Consider the following 22,883-nt stretch of genomic DNA (forward strand, 5'->3'; position numbering starts at 1 on the left):
CTAGTGTTAGTTCATAAAAGCTTTAGTCCTAAATCCTCATTTAAAGATTTTGTAGCAGACCCAAAATAGAAATTGAAGCCAGGACATCATGGCGAACAGCTCCAAAGATGAACGCCTCCTCACCAACTTGCCATAATTCACACAAGTTATGGCTAAGGATAGAGAGAGTATCCTCCAACACTTGGAAGAAAATACATTTTGAAAGTGGAAACCATTTTGGGTTCAGGATGCTGTGCCAAGCTTCAAATAAGATAAAGAGCATGGTTTCCAACCACCAAGATTTTCAGAATTAAAGGATGCACAAACTGCGAGTTTTTAAATATGCATTTAATACATTGGTGTAAAGCTTACATCATAGGAACATATTACCAGACATCACCAGAGACCTTAGAGAGCCATCAAAGCTTAGAAGTGCATTTACTATAATAGAGCAAAACTACAGAGAAGATGCGATTAGTGGAAAGTTAAATGGTTGGTGGAAGCACAGATCATGTCTTGCCCCAGTATCACATTCATAGAGCACCAAGAACTGGAGGAACCAACACTGATCTTCTGCCAATGAGACATCTATAGCTGGGACCAGACCATTGGCGAATACTTGAACTTGTCACAGAAGTAATAAGGATCCCCAGAACACCTGATCAGTGGTCACATCACTGCCAAACAAACATCTTAGTTATGCTATTGACCAAAGAATGATCATCCAGGAGACGAGTTCATGAATTCTGAGTTCAGAGGATGGCTTTGTAGGACAGTCCCATGTCCTCATCACAATATGCTTTCAGTGAGACTGATGGAGCCTAAAAGAAGGAAGGCAAAACTCAGTTTCTGGATTATTACATAGGAGCTCTCAATAGCAGTTTGATAAGTTAGATGTAAAGAGGAAAGATGACTTCGTATAGAGGGCAAGACGAGGCTTAATTATATACTGCATGGATTTCATTGCTGGGAGGAGCTATGAGCCTGTGAGTCCTACTGACCCCACCCACACTGCCGATTGGCTGCTCTCCTCAGATGAGTATACATGTGACGGGTCAGCAGGACTCAGGCTCACTAGTGGTCCGGACAGCAATTTAGACATACACATGGATTCACCTGATTAAAGCTGTTTATTTTGTTGCTGTGGAAATTACTTACAGTTCTTGTGTTGCTGATCCTAGGAGATATTAAACATTTCCTTTAAGCTGTTGAGGGCATCTTCTCCAGTCATTACCTTCCAGTCTTCAGGCAGTCTTGCAGGTTCTGCATAAAATTCTTTAGCAAATTCTCTGTTAAATTTGGCGAAAATGAATTTCCAGTAATCTGAGGACTTAATGCTGGGGTCGGGTTGGATGGTCCAGTCTGGATAGTACGTGCGATACTCTTTGTATAGGTGAAGTTTACAACCAGTGTCTAAATTACTGAATGAATTTTCAGACACAACAGATGACGTACAAATGTCGGTCACTAATTTTTTTCCTCCTTCCCATCTGTAATGTCCTAAACCTTGAGGTCTATGGACAGATGCAAAGTGTTCGGTATGGTCAGCACCTTCAGCCTCACAGGGGACTTTACAGAATGGACACTGATGTCCACATCCAATCACCTTACTGAACAGCTCATCCTGAGGCTTCAGCTTGAGTTTGGAGAGCAAGTCTGGGAAAGTCATGGACTTAAGCTGTGCCAAGATCTGTTGTTGTGTAGATGCAAGAAAATCCTGACTACTAGTGGAGAACTGACGAACATCAATTGTGTTATTGAAAGCCGTGATTGCCATTGCTTCCGGTGAAATCACAAGCTTTTCATCCAACGCCTTCTGGACATTTTCTAAGAATCGAGGAATGTCTTCACTCTCCAGAATGGTCTCATCTCTAAGGACGTCCTTCACATCTTTGAGGACCGAGCTGATGAGAACTGCCTGTAATGGTTGTAGAGTTGCTCGCTCCTCATACATTTCTTTAATTTTATTTTGGATCCATTCTTTACAGAAGGTTTCATAAAATTTTGTATATTCAACATATTTTTTCAAAGACAATTCATCCAGTAAGTCCTTCAGTAGACTGTACTGGAAAAAGCTTCGACTTTTGAATATTTGGTTGCTTGAATCCTCTAAAATGTCATCCACCATCTTCTTCCCCAGATGACTGTAAACGTAATCGATTATTGCGGGGCTTAGACACTTCGTGCAGAACTGTTTGACTCTGCTTTGTGATTCATCTTTTGCTTTGAAAACATCAAGAAATACAGTCAGATAATCCGGCTTCAGGTTGTCCAGACACGTTTTAGGGTCGTTCCTTTCTATAAAGCGATCGTGCATCTGTTGAAATCTGGTTGATGCTTTTCTAAAAATAAAGAGCTTGATGTCCAACTCAAACTGCAATGTGAAGTGGAGATTTTTATTCTGTTCATCTTCAAGTTTTCTATTAATCATCTGCAGAATTTCCTGGCAATAAGTGTCATCATAGTCCTCATTGGTGTTCTCCATCTCGCTGACGTTTCTGTCGCACATTTCTATAAGTGAAGTAGCAAGATGATCAAGCTCGTCATAAGATTCTTTTTTTTCCCCAGCCATTTGTTCCCATATTTTCGAAAACCAATGCTGATCTATATGGCTTTCATAAATAATAAAGTTACTGTGTTGATCAGCCAACGTATTCTCAGCCAACAACGCTTCATTTATATCCGGTCCTTTGTGGCTCATGTCATTTCTAAGTTGTCGGAGAATCGCATCACTCACTTTACATCTCTCCAGTTTCTCAATTTGTAAATCTGACAGAGTCTTCTCCCACATGGCATTAAATTCACGTTTTACTTCTTCATCACTCAGCTTACGGTCCTTCTCTCTGCAGGTTTTCAAGAGTCCATCGATTTTCTCTTCAATCAACGCCTGGTACTTCGTCTTGATGTCCCGAATCTTTAGGTTCCCCTTTTGTACAGAAAGTGTTTTTCGATACTTGTCTATCGCATTTCTCCTGAGCTCTCTTCTTAGACCTGTAATGCTCTTTTTAAAATCTTCCCGATGTTTTTCTATCAAATTAAGGTTTTCCAAATCCCCTTCATAATATTTCTCCAACCGATCGATCATTTTCTTCTCCTCTTTATGCAGCAGTTGATCCAGATCTTTGATTGTCTCGTTAGTGTTTTCATCAAAATTGTGAGTCGGTTGATTCTTAATGTTCGTTTCTTTCCTCATTACCCAATTATGGACCTCTTTAGTAAAATTCCATTCCCACTGAGAGAACTGCATCGACAGCTTATTATAAGCTTCAGCCACCAGACTGTTCCTGAAGCTGAAGATGAATTTCTCATTTTTGACAGCATTCCACAAGTTTTTCACCCACTTACAAAAGTCTGGTATTGTTAAGGCCTTGTCTAGTGTTTTGGTTTGTAGGAATTCTAACAGATATTTTTTAAGTTCTGAAACGTGTTCACTGTACCCAGAGTTTACAGGAGCCATTGGTGGGACCCCCTTCCACAGCCCGGGGATGTACCAGCTGTGTTTGTCCAAGTCATAGTCCATGACATCACTGAATTTGTCAAAGCCACTTTTCTTTTCCATTTTTGCAGCCACTTTTGTCATTTCATTTAATTGTTCTAGGAGTTTCTTCCGGTCTCTAATATTCTTGTCATGTGCGGACACGTCGCTCACGTTCTGATGGACAAACTGGCAATTTGGTTTCTTGCCAACTTCTTTCATCCTTAGAAATGCATGGACAACTATCTGTAAAATATCCTTCATCTCTGTGGTATTTTCCATGGCCATATTCACTATAGTGATGTCACTCAGCCCAACCACGAGTGTGGCCAACTCATTGTCATGTTCATAACTGTCCTCCAGAGAAAACAATTCAGGAGCCTTCAACCCTTCAGTGTCGATCACCAGAATAAATTCACAACCCATCATCTCCTGAAAGTTCTCCTTCACTTTAATGAGAGTCATGAAGGCTCCTCGTGTGCATCGTCCACTGGCCACAGGGAACTGTAGACCAAACATGGTGTTCAGGAGGGTGGACTTCCCTGTACTCTGCACTCCCAGCACAGTTATCACCCTCATCCTGCATTGTCCTCCAGTCTTCTTGTTCAGCTTAGTCAGGACATCAGTTATCCATTTTAAGGGAATATTGGAGGCATCTCCATCAATCAGCTCCAATGGAAACCCATCCAACAAGAGATCCGCAGCAGTGCCTGGAAGGTGACGGAACCTTTTAGCAGATTCATTTTTTACTGTAGAATATTCAGCTTCATAAAACTGTCCTAACTCCCGAATAAAATGCTCAATACCTAATGAACTCTCAGAAATTCTCTTGTCAAGCTGCTTCAGTTCTTGGGCATTGTCTGCTGCATAAGATTGGCTGCACATCTCTTTATATTCAGCCTGTAGCTTGGATACATTTATTCTTGCAATTAAATCAAGCTCAAACTTCATCCATTTAAGAAAATATTGTTTCTCATCTCTAGATAAATGTGCAAGTACATTAATAAATAGAGTCATGGCTCCAGGGAGAGCATGCTTATTTTGTTCACTATGAAGTAAATGACGTTTTGCCTTTATCTTTGACCGATATATTTCCTGATCTTCTTCACCTTGTTTTTTCATTCTGCAGAATTCCTTTTCTAATGTAGACAACTTTTTCCACAGATCTCCTTGCAGGGTTAAGCTTTCATTCTTAAACCTTTCTACACTTTCTATCATTGAGGTGATGTTCAGAGCATAGTCGCTTGTTCTCAGAAATTCGGGAGAAGCTTCGTCTATATGGATGTTAAGATCAGAGACTTCTTTAGTAATACCTTTTACTTTTACTAGTTTAGGATTTTTTCTCAGTAGACCATTAATGATTTTTTGAACCTTGTTCATGAACTCTGCATCGTTCATGGTGGATGATTTTAGAACAACATTAGCTTTCTCAATCTTTAGGAGAGACATTAGGTTTTGCATGTGTTGCTTTGTCTCTGGGTCAACACCTTTGTCTTTACCCGGAGTGACAATGAAATAAAACTTTGTGTCAGAGGGACTGAAGGAGGATAGTAACCTGAATTGTCTCTCACACATACTATCAATAAATATGAAGGTGGCCGATGAGATCCGAGTGAGGAAGGTGAACTGCTCCCAGTTGGACTCCAGGTCTCCACGTAGATTGGCCACAGCAATCGGCTCTGGGAAGGCATCAGATTTCCCACAAGGAAAGTACCAGGACATTTCCACCAGCCCGTCAGATATCTTCCTCTCAATGTTTCCTCCATCCATGTTGTCATGTATGAAAAACTCATGATGTTGTTGAGCTGGGTTAAGAACTTGGTTTAAGATCTTAGATTTGGATAACTTATTTGGCCCCAACCTGACAAATGAGAAGATTGGTATCTTAATATTCACCACGTTGTCTTCTCTGAACCCTTTACTATCTGCTAGAGACTGAGGTCTCCATTTCTTCACAATATCTCTCATTGCCCAACGCATGAAGATGGATCCTGAACCATCACCAGAGGGAAGCAAAAGAGGAACTGGAAACTGGCACATGGACATTTTGGATACGAGTTCTTGCTGGAGACATTCATCTGAACAGCTGAGGACAGCGCACAGAACATCCAGAGGGTGAATAGATTTCGATTTCTGATTTTGCATAGTTTTACTGGTGAACAAATCCAATGACTCATCATCTGCACTTGATCCCAGGTTTAATAGGTCATCAAGTTCTGTTTTTCTTGCATTTCTGTGCAAAGCTATAATATTCATTAGGAAATGTCCAGGAAGGTCTGCTGTGGTTTTAGGCTTCTGATAATGTAGATTTTCTGGACCGATGCTCAAAATGTCCCTCAGCGTAAACTTTGAATTTCTAGACTTCTCCATTCCCAGTTCAACCAGGAGCTCCTTAAATGTTTTTTGTTTGCCTATAAAAAAAAAAAAAAAAAAAAAATTACAAATCGTCTAAAGTTAGTATTTGATGCACCAAGTATAGAATAAAAAAAAAAAAAAAGTTATCCAGACCCCTTTAGTTTTTCTAACTCCATTTCTGTAGCTTACCACCATTTGTCATTTCAATAAGCCAACAGCAGAAAGGCTCGTCGTCCCATCTGCTCTGTCCCACAGACTAGTTCTACCAATACTGCCCCCACCATCTGTTCATTGCCATAAATGCGTTCAGAGCTCTCCTCCTACACAGTGTGAAGAGTTATGAACTTTGTATTTTTCTTGTCATTTCATTATTGCCCATCTCCATTCTTGGAAGTCCAGAGGGTTACTAAACAATATATAATAAAGCAACAGTTTTGTCTTGACAATCTGGGTGCAGAAATATTCTGCAACTAAAGTGTAAAGTTTCCATTTTTTAGAGAATAAGGAGCCAAAACAGCTCAATGAACAAAACCCATTTCTGACATTTCCACAGATCTCAAGATGAGAGAATATATATATTAGGAAAAAAACAAAACAAAATACCAGTAGTGATGATTGCCTTGGACAAGACTATTAACACTGTAGTGCCTACCTCAATAAACATGTGTCACGAATAAAGTCATGCCGGCTCAGACGATGCCCAGATTAACAAGGTCCGCGTCACATGTTGAAGAACCAGGACGATCTGATAAATGGGCTATTGGAACAAACCATTCATGGCCAAGGCACGAGAATCTGGATCTGATGAAATGCTACTATAACAGCAGACCAAGTGAGAGGATATATGAAGCGTATGAGGAAATCTGGATGTGGATACAAGACCTGCATGTCCACTGAGAAACAACTAGTCACCCAACATTTCAATGTCAAAGAAAAAGGCCATTATCACAACTTGAGATTGATGAACTGCACTGCAGATCCACCTAACATGAAGACCCGGAAGAACATGTGCAACTCCCTGAAGATCCTGATCCAAGCCTGCAACCAGAGAGGACTGCAGCCGATCTGAAACAGAAGATCTTAGATAAAAATTAATACCAAAGATAGACAATTGGGTCACCCTCCCAGGGCAGCGGGGTACTTGATACCAGGTCGGTGCAAGGGGGGGGGGGGGGGGAACGTGTCACAGCAGCGGTGACCCGGTCCATGGCCCTGGGCACCCAAATCAATGGTGGTTTTCAATGTAATAGTTTGTGACGCCACCTGTGGTGTTCGGCAAGCGAGATGTTAGGCCGACGCTGCATGCAGATCTGCTGGGACTGATGATATGGTGCAGCAAAGATGGTGTAGCTCCCCACAGGTGGAGCTGTAGTCCCAGGGCAGTGTAGCTGTGAGATTAGAGGAGAGGCACGAATGGTGTGGAGAATGGTACCCAGGTGTAGCAGTGCTGAAGGTTTTAGCACACAAATGAATGGAGGACACCAGGGCTTGCAGTTTCAAAGCTTTACTCACAGTCCGCGGTGCACACTGGTACCTGCTGTGTCCTCCGGGGCAGAGACTCAACCTCCCGGGCAAGTCAGGACTCTCCTCTCCAACACTCCGCCAACATGTACCCTTCTGAATGACTCCTCTATAGCGCCTTGTGGTGTGAAGCACCCCAGTACTTAGTTACCCTGGAAAGCCTCTTACTAGATGTTCCCTAGAACTCTCCTTGTACGGCAGACAGCTGTAGCCTACTTCGGGGACTCGCCCTCTCCCGAGCCCCAGCTCTCCATACAATTTCTGTTGTGCCCCAAGTCTTGGATGGGAGTAGTGCATTTACAGCCAACTACTCCACCAGTGTCTGCTGCAGAACCATAAGTGTCCATACAACCTCGGGGACCGGGCCCCAGCCTTGCACTGAGAACCTATAGGCAGGGTTCCTCTTCCAACCCACGTCTCCTCTGTTCTCTCTACTCCTTGGTTCTGTAGTGGTCTCTCTTTCCTATGGAATCTTAGGCTACAGTTCTAAGTCTTTCTCCTTCTCTCGGACCCGTCCTCAGACTCTCCCGACTGTCCTTCTCCCGCCTGACCTCCCAGACTGACTTCAGACTGAACTGTAATTCTAAACCTTCCCAATCTTTTATATGGATCTCAACTCCACCCACCTCCCAGCACATCCAGTGTTCCAAGCAGGGAACCACCAAAGGTGCTCTGCTACTCTAAACACTGAGCCGCAATGTGGTTGTGCAGAACTACCCTGTTGTGTTGGGTGTGAGTGTTGGAGCGTGGAAAGGAGTTTCCAACTTTCCCAGACGGTGGGGCACTACACCTTAGGAGAAGGTGCAGTACCTCTGTGGCGACTGAGCCTCAGGGGCACCACACTGCCAAGGCTCAGCTGAAACACCAGACAGTATGATAGAAGATGCGAATAGAGCATTTTTATCAATACCTACCACAACTCAAACTAATGTACTGATCTATGCTACTGCCTCATCAATCATGGAAATGCTTGACTATACAATCAGCAAGAAAAGTACATGCCCCCTTGGAAAAGGAGACTGGAGACAAAGATCAAGGTGACACAAAGGGAAGTCAGCCAACTAAGAAATACAGAAGGGTGTAAAGATCAAGAATAAGACCAAGCTGGACAAGTACAGAGGCCTGACCCCAACTGAGGCCCTAGAGACTGCTAAACAGAGGCTCACCGCACTCGCTGCAAGACTAGGGAGATACAATAGAGAAGCTGAGGCCAAGAAGATAAATGCTCTTTTCTCCAGAGAACTATGCAAGGTGTACTCCCAACTACAGAGGAACAGCACAAAAGCTGCAACTCCACCAATAGCAGAGACTGAATACTGGAGGAACAGATGGGAGAACACCAGTGCAACATGGTTGCAAGATCTGAGAATGAAACAGCAACCACCTAGAGCAAGTACCAGTCACCATTACAGAAGCGGACATCCAACAGCGGGTCAAGAACATGAAGAGCTGGACAGCACCTGGCCCAGACATGATCCTCACCTACTGGCTAGAGAAACATCAGTACATGAACACATGGCAAATCAGATAAACCAACTGCTAGAAGAAGGCCACCACACACAGGGGCGTATCCAGGGGGGGGCAGCCGGGGCATATGCCCCGGGCGCAGCTGTCAGGGGGCGCCATCTGGCCGCCTGATGCGGCAGTCCAAGGAGGAGAGTCGAGACTCCCCGTCAGCGGCATTCTGCCGCCCCCACACTCAGATGATTCTCCCGTTCTCTGTCTGAGCCGGCTGTCAAACTGACAGCTGGCGCAGAAAGTGCTGCGCGTCGGTGTACTAGCGTCTTCAGACGCCAGTACATACATGTGACTGTCTGTCAAATCACTTGTTCTGTAAGCGCCAGTGCCGCGGTGTCTCACCGCCGCTGGCACTTCCGCATCAATGAAGCACCAGCAGCGTGATCAGGTCACATGATCACACTGCTGACGTCACACGCCGGCGGCCGGCTCTTCAGAGGCGAAGACTCAGGCAGGGAGGCAGGGGGGGGACGCTAGCGGCTATATGGAGTCAGTGCAAGGGAAGATTGGGCCCAGACAGTGTGTGAGGAGCAAGGCCATGGATGGTGCAGACATATTCATGTGGTGTGGTGGAGAAAGATGAACATATGGGGGGGGGGGAAGGAGAAACCTAAGGACATTATGGGGGAACCTGAAGATCTTATGGGGGAAACCTGAGGACATTATGGGGGAACCTGAAGATATTATGGGGGGGGAACCTGAGGACATTATGGGGGGGGACCTGAGGACATTATAGGGATAAGGGAACATAATGTGTGGGGGGATTTTGAGTGGGGAGGGGAAAACAATGTGTGGGGGGATTTGGAGTAAGGATATTTAATGTGTGAGGATTTGGAGTGGGGATGGGGGATACTTGTGTGTGGGGAGATTGAGGACATAAATGAAGAGTATGTATGAGGGCATGTATGAGGAAACAGTATGGGGGGATGGGTGCAGGCACAGTATGGCGAGTGGGTGATGGGTGCAGACAGTATAGGGAGCCAAGCGGGTAAATGCATGTGGACACATTATGAGTAGCGATGGAAAAAAATCTATGTGGACACAATATGGGGAGTGAGGGTGATGGGATGTGTGCAGACACAGTATGGGGAGTCAGGGGGTATGTGTGAGCAGACAGTATAGAGTGTGAGGGGGTAATAATATGAGGAGACAGTATGGTGAACAGGGGGATGTTAGAGGAGACAGTATGAGGAGGGAGGGGAATAGTGTGAGGCAACAGTATATTGCAGATATTTTTATTTCGGAGCATTATAATGACACTATCTTTAAGGGCATCATGTGGAGATTTGCTGCAGAAGACCGGAGAAGATGGAAGTCTGCAGAGGCCGCTGTGGATGAGAAAACTCATCAAGGGGTCTGGACAAGAAGAAAAGAACAACTCCAGAGACGTCATCTATAAGGTACCTGGATGTAAATATTTGTGATACTAATTCTCATGTTTTTATTTGTCAGGAGCATTACAGGGGTTGTCCAGGTTTGTGCTGAGTCTGCAGACATTCTATGTGACTGCAGACTTCTGAATTCTCACAGTGCTCACTGAACGTGGTTAGGATTCTCTCGTGCCGGTAATTTACATACATGCGGTCACATGCTGACTAGACATGTGTGGCCTCACTCAATGATAATGACAGAGCGAGGCCGGGCACGTCTAGTCAGAATGTGGCCAGAAGTATATAAATCACATACTTGTGCTGACATGACCGTGTACTCTTGCCACCGGTACGGGAGAATCCTAAGTGTGCAGTGCATTTGTTGTGAGAATTCAGAAGCTGCAATGTCAGGATTCAGCTCTGCAGGCTCCAGTAGTTATCACATGGACACTTCACTATGAAAATCGCATACTTATGGTCTTGTGATGAGCTTCTCTTCCTGCTTCTTTCAGTTTTTCATTGAACATTGAGATCATTAGGGAGAACAGCTCGTCAGTACATGACTAAGTTTGGAAATCGCTTATGTACTGGGGAAGGGGGGGGGGGGGGCGGCCGAACCGACTTCTTGCCCCGGGTGCCAGAAAGCCTAGATACACCTCTGACCACACAGGTTGGCTAACACAAGGAACAGTGCTGATCATGAAGGATCCTCACGAAAGGAACAGTTCCATCTGGCTACCGCCCGATAACCTGCCTTACAACATGGAAACTCCTGTCAGGCATCATAGCCACCAAGATACAGAACCATATGAACCAGTACATGAATCCAGCTCAGAAAGGCATTGGGACCAACACCAGAGGCTCTAAGCACCAGCTCCTAGTAGATTGGTCTGTCTGGATCTTGAGTGACTGCTCTATCTCAGCACAGCCTGGACTGACTACAGGAAAGCCCATGACTCAAATGCCACACACGGATCTGTGAATGCTTGGCTCTCTACAATGTCAACAGGAAATTAAGAACCTTCCTCAAACTCAATGGGGCTATGGAAAAACATTGGAAGTCAACTCAAGACAACTAGCGCAAATGGCCATCAAATGCGGCATATACCAAGGTGATGCACTGTCCCCATTGCTGTTCTGCATAGGCTTGAACCCCCTCAGTTAGTTAATTACAGAGTCTGGCTATGGATACAAAGTTCAAGAGTGGAAGCACCATCAGCCACCTCCTCTACATGGATGACAAAGTTATATGCGAAAAACGAATGAGATATCAATATCTAACAAACCGAACATTCAGTGTCTGCCTCTCCCACACCACCTCCTCACCTTGCCCCCTGTGTCAGTGTTCCTCAAGGCTCAGTTCTAGGACCCCTACTCTTCTCCATCTACACCTTCAGCCTGGGACAGCTCATAGAATCCCACGGTTTGCAGCATCATCACTAAGCTGATGACACAGATTATTATTTATTATAGCGCCATTTATTCCATGGCGCTTTACATAATACATACAAGTACAGTAATCTTAAACAATACAAGTCACGACTGGTACGGGATGAGAGGACCCTGCCCGCGAGGGCTCACAAGCTACAAACGCAGATCTACCTATCTGCACTTGATCCTCACCTCCTTACCAAAATCCCACAGTGTCTGCTTTTTCAGCTTTCTTCTCTGCTCACTTTCTACAACTGAACTTGGACAAAACAAAAATTCATAATCTTTCACCCCCCACCCCCCATCTCACTCTACCCCTCCACCAGACCCATCCATCAATGTCAATGGCTGCTCACTTTCCCCAGTCCTGCACGCTCGGTGCCTTGGGGTGATCCTCGACTCTGCCCTCTTTCAAGCCACATAGCCAAACCCTTGCTTCCTCCTGCCATCTCAAACTCAAATATTTCCTGGATCTATGCATTCCTTGACACCACAAAAACACTAGTGCACACCCTTATCTCGCCTACCATAGAAACCTTCAAAGAGAACTTGAAGACCCACCTCTTCTGACAAGCCTACAACGATCCTCAGTCTACAGAACCGCCGTACGACCAGCTCTACCTGCTCCTAGAGAATCCTCACCCATCCCTTGTAGACAGCCCTTGCGGGCAGGGTCCTCTCCCCTTCTGTACTTGTGTCTTGTATATTGTACTTTTCTATATTTACCCCTTTTCACTTGTAAAGCGCCATGAAATAAATGGCACTATAAAAATGTATAGTTCACTGATCCACCTGACAAGGATCTACAGTGAAGACATCGGGATGTCCTTCGGACTGGAGACGTGCAGCCGGTGGGTAAAGTGAGGCAAGGTAGTCAAGACTGAGTGGAGTTACCAGAAGGGCATGTAGCAGATGTACAGACATGCTACAAGGACCTAGACATCCCACAGGGATACAGTAACCATGATGAGGAGGCAAGGAAAGCAGCAACATTCAAATATCAAAAGGTAAGACAAGTCCTGAAGAGCCAGCTCAATGGGAAGAATAAAATTCACACCATCAATACATATGCCATGCCAGTTATCAGATACCCTGCTGGCATAGTGTGCTGGCCAAAAGAATAGATGGAGGCTGCAGATGTAACGACACGAAAGCTCCTCACAATGCATGGAGGTCTCCACCCCAAGTCTAGCACCCAAAGATTGTATACCAACAGAAAGGAGGGTGGTCGAGGCTTGATAAGCATCTAAGCCACCATCACAGATGAAACAAGGAGTATTCAGGAATACATCAGAAGAATCGTACCAAAAGATGAGATGCTGATAGAAAGCCTAAGGCAACAACAAGTCTGGAAACAGGATCATGAAGCGCCATGGCTAGACAAGCCACTGCATGGGATGTACCATCGACAGAAAATGGTGGTGGTTGACATGGAGAAGTCCTACCAATGGCTGGAGAAAGCTGGACTCAGACAGCACAGAGGCGCTAATCATAGCAGCACAAGAGCAAGAACTAAGTAACAGATCCATAGAAGCAGGAGTCTACCACACAAGACAAGACCCAAGGTGCAGACTATGCAAAGAAACCTCAGAACCAGTCCAACACATAGTGGCAGGATGCAAAATGCAAGAACAGCATATACTGAATGCCACAACCAAGTAGAGGAAATTGTATACAGGAACATCTGCACAGCATATGGGCTAAGACCCCTCAAGACCAGGTGGGAGACCCAAGAGAAAGTGGTGGAGAATGAAAAGGCTAAAATCCTGTGGGACTTCAAAATCCAGATGGATAAGCAGGTGTTGGCTAACCAACCAGACATTGTGATAGTAGACAAGGATCAGAAGACAGCAATGATAATAGATGTTGCTGTCACTTGGCACTGCCACATCAGAAAGAATGAATATGAGAAGCTGGAGAAAAACCAGGGCCTCAAAGGAGAACTGGAGAAGATGTGGAAGGTGAAGGCCACAGTGATTTCAGTGGTGATAGGAGGACTTGGAGCAGTGACTCCTAAGTTGGAAGAATGGCTACAACAGATCCCAGGAGCAACAGCTGAGCTCTGTCCATAAAAGCGCAATGCTGGGAACAACTAAGAGCCTGTGCAGAACCCTCAAACTCCCAGGCCTCTGGTAGAAGATCTGAGAATGAGGAAGGACAACAAAGACCACCCCAGTGGGGGAGAGAAGGAAGTTTTTAATTATGTATTATATATTTCTGACCCTCCTCAGTGTGATATAGTATATAGTAATATGGCCACTTTGTTCTCTCTTGATATTCGCTTTGAGAAACTGCTGCGAGTCACCACTGCTGGTGAAATCACAGATCTGTGGTGATCGAGCTTTGAGGTGGACCTGCCCATCTGGAATCAAGTGGCTGACATATCACTTTCTAGCACCCTGGTTGAATACTTGTTTATACGCATCAATAACGGCCATTGTTGGGTTCAATAAATGCCGTGACAGACCTTCATCCAACAGCAAGGCTCATGTCATGAGTGGTCTTTTTGCATGACAGCCATCAGCACAGAAGGCCAAGGCCTTGTTTCAGCCTGGAGGCTCAGAGCTTTGGGAGCGGCACAAGGCAGTTATCCATGTTCCCTCACAATTTCCTGAACACTTTTTAAACTGTTCTTAATGCGGCCAAGAGACAAGATTGTAAGTGGGTGTAGCCGAGACGTACGTTTATTTTTGCCATGGTGGACATACCACACAGCATCACCGAGGCAGTTACCAGGCAGATTGCTTGGTGGGTGGAGCCTCCAGGTGACCTATAAATAGCTGTAATAGTTTTTCCAGTCAGTGTTTCAGCAAGGGCCCCGCCAGAGGGCAGCCACCAGCCCAGCCAGGGCCCCGCCAGAGGGCAGCCACCAGCCCAGCCAGGGCCCCGCCAGAGGGCAGCCACCAGCCCAGCCAGGGCCCCGCCAGAGGGCAGCCACCAGCCCAGCCAGGGCCCCGCCAGAGGGCAGCCACCAGCCCAGCCAGGGCCCCGCCAGAGGGCAGCCAGTGAACATGTGAGGAGATTATTTTTTCCCCCCTTCCAGTGGGCAGAGTAGAGATGGACCGACCAGAAGCCTTTGGATTGCATGAGAACTTGGACCCTTCAGGAAGATGGCATTCGTTGGTCTGCACAGCACCCTTAGGCTACCAGAATACTATGCTGTGGACACAGGAGGAGTACAGGCTGGGAGAGTAGTCCCCTATAATGGAGAATGGAAAACTGGAACCCTACAACATAAGGAAGGCCAGAGGAGGCCAGGATATGGGGGTCTGCTGGGGAACATCACCCTTGTGGGATAGAAGTAGACTATTGTGTCAGCTTGGATAACAGGATGAGCTCTGTTCACACTCGCCGTTTATCACGCCTCATATGTGCCGTTTCCTGCATCTGTCTAAGTGTTGCCCGTCTGAGGAACTTTGTCATCTGCACATGTAATACAGCTGAAAATATTACTAGTATCCATATGACCGCTGCAGCCAATTACTGGGCTCAGTGGTAATTCCCATAAGCCCCCAAAACGCTGAGTCTAGTTCTTAGAAAGCATTGTAACACCAAATCGTACCAGCATGTAACTGGGTCGCCCTCCCAGGGCTGTGGGGTACTCGGTACCGGGCCAGTGTCAGGGGGATGCGTGTCACAGCAGCGGTAACCCGGTCTGTGGCCCTGGGCGCTCAAATCAATGGTGGTTTTGTGGTTAATGTAATAGTTTGTGACGCCACCTGTGGTGTTTGGCAAGGGAGGTGTTAAGCTAGCGCTGCATGTAGATCCGCTGGGACTGATGGTGTGGTGCAGCAAAGATGGTGTATCTCCCCACAGGTGAAGCTGTAGTCCCAGGGCAGTGTAGGTGCAATGGATGAGGAGAGGCACAGAATGGTGTGGATGCTGGTACCCAGATGTAGCAGTGCTGAAGGTGTTAGCAACGAATGAATGGCGGACACCAGGACTTGCAGTTTCAAAGCTTTACTCACAGTCCGTGGTACACACTGGTGCCTGCCTCCACGCTGTGTCCTCCGGGGTAGAGACTCAATCAACCTCCCGGGCAAGTCAGGGCTCTCCTCTCCAACATGTACCTTCCTGAACGACTCCGCCAATGCGCCTTGTGGTGTGAAGCACTCCAGTACTTAGTTACCCTGGAATACCTCCTTACAGATGTTCTTAGAACTCTCCTTGTACGGCAGACAGCTGTAGCCTGCTTCGGGGACGCCTCGCTCCCGGCTCTGTGTTGCTGTTGTGCCTCAAGTCTTGGATGGGAGTAATGCATTTACAGCCTACTACTCCACCGGTGTCTGCTGCAGAACCATAAGTGTCCATACAACCTCAGGGACCGGGCCCCGGCCTTGCGCTGAGAACCTATAGGCAGGGTTCCTCTTCCAACCCACGTCTCCTCTGTTCTCCTACTCCTTCGTTCCGTACTTGTCTTTCTCTCCTATGGAAGCTTAGGTTGCAGTTCTACATCTCTCTCCCGTGCCAGCTGGCTCAGGTTACTGAGGCAGCTGCAGCACTCCTTCCTCCATCCCTTCTTCCAGGGATCCTCTCCTGTCTGAGTGACTTCCTACTCCACTGACCTCCAATTCTAAACCTTCCCAACCTTTTATATGAATCTGAACTCCACCCACCTAACAGCACATCCAGTGTTCCATGCAGGGAACCACCAAAGGTGCTCTGCTACTCTCTAAGCACTGAGCCGCTATGTGGTTGTGCAGAACTACACTGTTGTGTGGGGTGCGAGTGTTGGAGTGTGGAAAGGAGTTCCCAACTTACCAGGATGGTGGGGTACCACACCTTAGGAGAAGGTGCAGTACTTCTGTGGCGACTGAGCCTCAGGGGCGCCACATAACTCACTGAAGGATTTCGCTCTGCTCACCAGTTTATCATGAGATTCTCACATTCCCAGCCACATACAGACTAGCTTTTCTTCCTGCTTCTCAGTGAGGCACGGGCTGTAATGTTTCACTGAACATTTAGAGAATGATGAAGAGCAGCTCATCAGCACGTGACCAAGTGTGCAAGTCACATATGAGTGGTCACTTGTCTAATCAAACATATACCGTGTATAGGAGGAGGCTCCAAACTGAAAACCTAGATCTGGCTCCGATTCAGGATGATGGAGAAACTTCAGAAACCAATTTTATTATCCCCAAAGTATTTTTTTTCTTCATGCCATGCAAACAAAGTCCATTATTCAGGTGGAAGAATTCAAAATAATGGATGAGACAAAGGTCTCCTCCTCTACATCCAATGGTGGTGACACTTCCCCCCCCCCCCCCCATCAAGATTGAAAATCTTTCAAAATCGATTAGGTCATGGGACCAGATTGATAGGAGGGAGCTCCGGCGTCCTCCATTAGGGGATCTAGAGCCGTAAAGTGGATGTGCCGTAATAAGACAATGGTGGCTGCATGAAAGTGGGTCGCCCTCCCAGGGCTGTGGGGTACTTGGTACCGGGCCGGTGTCAGCGGGATGTGTCACAGTGGCGGTGACCCGGTCCGTGGCCCTGGGCGCTCAAGTAATGGGGGAATTGAAATGGTGGAATGTGGTTGAATAGTTCGTGACGCCACCTGTTGTGTTCAGCAAGGGAGGTGTTAAGCCGATGCTGCATGCAGATCCTCTGGGACTGATGGTATGGTCCAGCAAAGATGTAAAAGCTCCCCACAGGTGAAGCTGTAGCCCCAGGGCAGTGTAGATGTGGTTGGCACGGGGATGTAGCAGTGCCGGAAGGGTTGGAAGCAGACAGACACAGCGGGGTGCAATTTCTGTACCTTTACTTGATAAATGCAGACCAGGGTCCTGATTACAGATGGTACCGGAGCAGGCTAGCCTGGAAGCAACTCAGGGATTCTCCCTCAGCAGATGGGCTGTGCAGTCTCCTTCCTAGCGCTTATTTGAGGGATCTCCAGTACTGAGTTACACTGAAGTTCCTCCTGTCAGATGTTCCCAAGAACTCTACTTGTACGGCAGACAGCTGTAGCCTGTTCCAGGGACTCCTCACTCCTAAGTCCCAGCTTACTATCAGTGTTGCTGTTGTGCCCTCAAGTCTTAGATGGGAGTAGGGCATTTACAGCCTCCTACTCCTCTGGTGTCTGCTGTAGGACCATCAGTGTCCATACAGCCATGGAGACCAGGCTCCAGTTCATGCGCTCTTGCAGGAGACAAGCTCTTCCTCTCAGCTCTATCTCAGCGCTCCTTCCTCACGTCTGCACACTTCACCCTCCGCAGACTAACTGACCACTCCTTCCTCTTGGCCCTCAGAGAGCACTCCTCCCCTTAATTCCAGTTCAGAGTCCCCCTGCTGGCCTGGAGTGGAACTGTGTTGCATGTATTGGTTAACTGCGAGAGAGACCCTTCACTACTTCCAAGCCTGGCATTACCCTCCCTGGAGGAAGGTAAAGCCACTGTGGCAGCCATACTCCTGGGGGCACCACATTAGCATCAAGAAACCAACCATCTACAGATGCTTCAAGATCATGAATGCAGAGAAACAAGAGCTACCAATCATCAAGAGCCTAGTTAGAAACAATGCGTGGATAAACCCCAGAGGCCCCAATAAAAGATAAGTCAGAGTACTGAGGCCATGTCATCAGTAACAAGACTACGGTTGTTGGATGGCGTCTTTCCTACTTCATGGATAATTAAATCCGCATTGTCCATTCCAGCTACTAGACTGGTTTACTTCCATTAACTAGTTACAAAAAAAAATAAAAAATTCCTCCATCTCAGGAAGCAAATTGTTCTCAAAACCTCCATCCAGGATTTCTTTCAATAGAGGAACTTAAAGTTTGATGTGAGGGGAACGCTTCTTTATCCTCTTAATATATTGTAGTCATCATATTCTATAGCGCTGCGTACTTACAATTGCTCATTTTGCCTTTCTACCCAAATAATAATTTTCTATTCTCTGCTCTATGTAGACACAGGAGGTCTCTTGTTCCTGAAAAACCTCATTCTCCCCCTGACAAAGCTGCTCCCTCCTCCCCCTCATGTTCCCTTTTGCAGTGATGAGTCCTACTACAGGGAAAATTGACCTCATAGCTCCTCAGTTTTTTTTGTTTTTTTTAATCACTTGATTTCACAGACTTAATGGGAAAAAAGAATTATCCAGGTAGAAAGGAGGAATGGGCAACTGATGACTGCAATATTTTAAGAGGATAACAATTCTGATGGTAAGTGGGCTTCTTTAAGTTTAGCCAATTGGTGCAGAAAATCCAAAGAAACAAAAAGATAAAAAAAAAAAAAAAGCACCAAATCATGTACATTGTGTGTATAGTTCAACATGAAAAATTTTGGTGAAGCGTCCTCCAACAATCACAGTACACATTTTGTACAAGGCATTGTACTGAGGGGCATGAAACTAAAGTTCTTTATGCTGCCTAGAAGTATATGGTCGGCAGCACAAGGACAATCTATAGAACTACTGTACAGACTTTAACAACCGGCACCAGGTGACTGTCCAATAACAGCACAATTTGCATGAAGCCCCCGGATAATCCTTCAGGGCACATGATTTTCTATAAATATTTAAAAAAAAAAAAAAAAACGGTGACATTTCGGTCTAATTGGACCATGAGACTCAGATTTAAGTTTTTTTTGTGCTTCTGTTTTTCCTACATCCCTAAACTTATTCCCCTGCACCCCTCAACATAGTTTTTTTCCCCATATTTTGCCATTAATGGATTGTGCAAGTTTGATCTCCCCCAACATAATGGAAGTAGGATACTCACTGTCCTGGAGATGTTCAGATACAGATGACAATCCTGGGAATCTGGGAATCATGTTCTGTAGATGATTCAGGAACTTCTGGCAGGCCTCTTCTCCCTTGTGAAGAATCAGGTCCATCAGACTAAGGGTTTTCTCCACCGGACTCACAACTTCGCACAGATTTCCATGTTCTTCAGAAGTTATAAGCTGGAGAGAGTTCACTTCATCCATGAAACCATCCACGTCCTTCTCAAACACCTCGGAGAATTTCCATCTCAGACGGTGGATGGTCTTGGATGCCGCCATGATAACTGAAGGTCAGCCTGCGAAAAATGTAAGAGATCAGTTACTACTGCATGAACAGATGGACACCGTCCTAAAGAAAAGTATAAAAACTGAGCACTGTGCAATAATATAACGAGGCGCTCATGCCACAGCGAGATACGGACCTTCGAGAAGAGACAAGGGGACAACTAGGGAAGAACAGGGAAGAGTTTTCCTGGCTGACCAAGGGGAAGCCAGCAAAAGAGGCAACCATGGATGGACAAGGGGGTGGGAAGAAAAAAAAAAAGTTAGAGATGAGGACAAAGGGGTGGCTGCAGACAAATACCAATGAAAAAAACATGGTGGCTCAGTGGTTATTACTGTAGTCTTGCAGTCCTGGGTTCAAATCCCACCTAGGACAACATCTGCAAGGCGTCTATGTTCTCCCCCTGTTCCATGGATTTCCTCCAGGTTCTCCGGTTTCCTCTCAGTCTAAAGACATACTGATAAGTAATCTAGATTGTGAGCCCCAATGGGGACAGCAATGATAATGTCTGTAAAGCTGTGGAATTAATGGTGCCATACAATAGAGGAAAATAGATAAAAATAAGATTGGGGTGAGGGGCAAGCAAGATGGTTAGAGTAGATGACATAGTGAAAGACAAGGGGTGGCAACAAAGCAGGAGGCACCCTAGGGGGAATAGGGAAAGAGTGGAGAAGGCGGCCCTCAAGTAGAGATAAGGGAAGGATGCAGAAGAGGACAGAGGATATTTAAAAGAACGAAGGGAAAAAAAAAAAAACAAAACAAAAAAAAAAAAAAACACAAGCAAGGCCATGTGCCAACATAGTGATTCCTGAGCAGAATTGCACACGCTGCTCCCGTGAAGACACATGCGGTTTTTGACGCGCCTTTTTAAGCGTTTGTCAAGCGTTTTTGCCCATACAATTGATGGTATGTGGACTCGCACGCGATTCCACAAAATTGATGAACATGCTGCTCTTTACCGATAAGTGATTCCACAGCGGTAAAAAACGCACCATTGGCACAACATGTGCATTCTCAGTTAGGAATCCATGGAATGCATTTAAGCGTTTCTGCGGCAGAATCGTGCATTTAAAATCGCCGCGGAAACGCTTAATAAGCGCTCCGTGGGCACACAGCCTCAAGGTTTCAAAGGACAAGGTCATCGAAGAACAAGGGAAAAGGTTGGAGAAGAGAGACGAGCGCTGCAGAGGAAGACACTCCGGAGGAGGAGCCAACACTAGCGGGGTTTCACCACAACGCTCAGTTTATTCAATAGCTCTTGGAATAAAATAAAAGTTCCATAATTAGATGTGATTAACAAAAACAAAAAAAAACAAAAACAGATACATGCAATCTCAGGGGAGATTATAAAACCTGAACTAAAGCGATATTTGCAGCGCGGAGCTTTAACAGATCAGGTGCAGATTGAATTTTGTACGATAACTGAGAAGACACTGGATTAAAGACTTCATTGTTCGATGATCGTTAAACTCCCCAAGACCATGTTCACATGTTGCATTTTTTGCAGCTTTTTTAAATAAAAAAAATAAAGTCTGCGCTTAACATCTCCAGCAAAAGCCCTGAGGTCACAGATCTCCTGCACGCTGGGTTTTTGTTCCAGACTGAGAACTGAGATCTGCGGCACCTTAGAAATCAGTGAGAAAGTTAAGGGAAAAAAAAAAGTGACCCACAGGCTTCGCTGGCTGCATTTTGGGGTGATCAAATCATGCACTGTAATGAGTTACATAATCAGCACAAAAAAAACCAAAACACAACAACAACGTATGAACATAGTCCAAGGACACTGTGCAACACCACTGCACCAACAGGGGGCGCCACCCTGGTGCCTACAATCATACTGCAGGCAAAGCCCCCCCCATCTCTGGGTCACAGCAGAACCAAGAGCCCTGACCCACAATCCCCAGCACTCACCTTCTATGTGGAGTCCAGCACAAGGCTGAGGACAGAACGAACAGAACCGGCGCAGCCTCCTGCTGATTTATAGGCACCTGGGCCCAATGGGTGGAGCGCTGGTCTTAGGCCTCTTTCACACTTCAGTCTTTTTTGCATCAGTCACAATCCGTCAAAATGTGAAAACACGGATCCAGTGCAGATTGTCCAAAAATTGGTGCACCGGATCCGTTTTATTCGACGGATCCATTGCAGCAGCCACTGTAGGAAATTTAAAGGAATGGGAGTCGTTCGTTCGAGGGAGAGAGAGAGAAAGAGAACTTTCTGTGCCAGAACGGCTTCCTTCTGGGCATGCTCAGGTGAAAAAGCGGAATCCGTTGCTGGATTCCGTCATGTGACAGACGGTGACGGATCCGTCACACATAGGCGTCCATTACTGCAGACGACGGACGGCGATCCGTTGCTGTCCGACTTTTCAACAGAGACAAAAAATGTTCCTATGGGCGTTTCCCCCGACTTTCCGACGGATCAGTCGCATGATGGACGAAACAGATGTCCATCCATCGCAATCCGTCAGCAATACAAGTCTATGGGGAAAAAGACGGATCCAGCGGACAAATCTGTCGGATCCGTATTTTTCTCCTAACGACGGATTTTGACTGACGCCAAAAGACTGAAGTGTGAAACAGGCCTTAGGAGACAGAACATGTGCTCGGCTGCTCTCACATCTCTGTCTCGTGCTCCACCTCTCTCACATCTCTGTCTCGTGCTCCACCTCTCTCACGGCTCTGTCGTGTGCTCCTCCGCTCTCAGGGCTCTGTCGTGCGCTCCTCCGCTCTCAGGGCTCTGTCGTGCGCTCCTCCGCTCTCAGGGCTCTGTCGTGTGCTCCACCGCTCTCACGGCTCTGTCGTGCGCTCCTCCGCTCTCAGGGCTCTGTCGTGCGCTCCTCCGCTCTCAGGGCTCTGTCGTGTGCTCCACCGCTCTCACAGCTCTGTCGTGTGCTCCACCGCTCTCACGGCTCTGTCATGTGCTCCACCGCTCTCACGGCTCTGTCGTGTGCTCCACCGCTCTCAGGGCTCTGTCGTGTGCTCCACCGCTCTCAGGGCTCTGTCGTGGCTCCACCGCTCTCACGGCTCTGTCGTGTGCTCCACCGCTCTCACGGCTCTGTCGTGTGCTTCACCGCTCTCAGGGCTCTGTCGTGTGCTCCACCGCTCTCACGGCTCTGTCGTGTGCTCAACCGCTCTCACGGCTCTGTCGTGTGCTCCACCGCTCTCACGGCTCTGTCTCGTGCTTCACCGCTCTCACGGCTCTGTCTCATGCTCCACCAGTCTCACGGCTCT

General features: G+C 46.5%; 1 protein-coding gene across 1 annotated transcript; it reads right to left on the reverse strand.

The window, feature by feature from the left end:
• Positions 1-309: 309 nt before the first annotated feature.
• LOC141050791 (up-regulator of cell proliferation-like) lies at positions 310-21,635 on the reverse strand. Its single transcript, XM_073547446.1, has 4 exons — positions 21,565-21,635; positions 19,367-19,666; positions 1,138-5,865; positions 310-800 (listed from the first exon to the last, which is right to left on the reverse strand). Exons 2-3 carry the CDS (start codon positions 19,647-19,649, stop codon positions 1,157-1,159), a joined length of 4,992 nt encoding a protein of 1,663 aa, XP_073403547.1. The 5' UTR covers positions 19,650-19,666; positions 21,565-21,635; the 3' UTR covers positions 310-800; positions 1,138-1,156.
• Between the last annotated feature and the right edge of the window lie 1,248 nt (positions 21,636-22,883).

The sequence above is a fragment of the Dendrobates tinctorius genome, unplaced genomic scaffold, assembly GCF_039654945.1.
Source record: "Dendrobates tinctorius isolate UK_male_01 unplaced genomic scaffold, ASM3965494v1 ptg000152l, whole genome shotgun sequence".
Taxonomy (NCBI): Eukaryota; Metazoa; Chordata; class Amphibia; order Anura; family Dendrobatidae; genus Dendrobates; species Dendrobates tinctorius.

What these genes read in the sequence shown, in the direction of transcription:
- LOC141050791 (XM_073547446.1), bottom strand. Translation starts at nt 19,649, where the DNA reads ATGGCGGCATCCAAGACCATCCACCGTCTGAGATGGAAATTCTCCGAG. An exon ending in ATCTGAACATCTCCAGGACA is followed by an intron (nt 5,866 to 19,366) that starts GTGAGTATCCTA and finishes TTTTTTTTATAG; the next exon opens with GCAAACAAAAAACATTTAAG.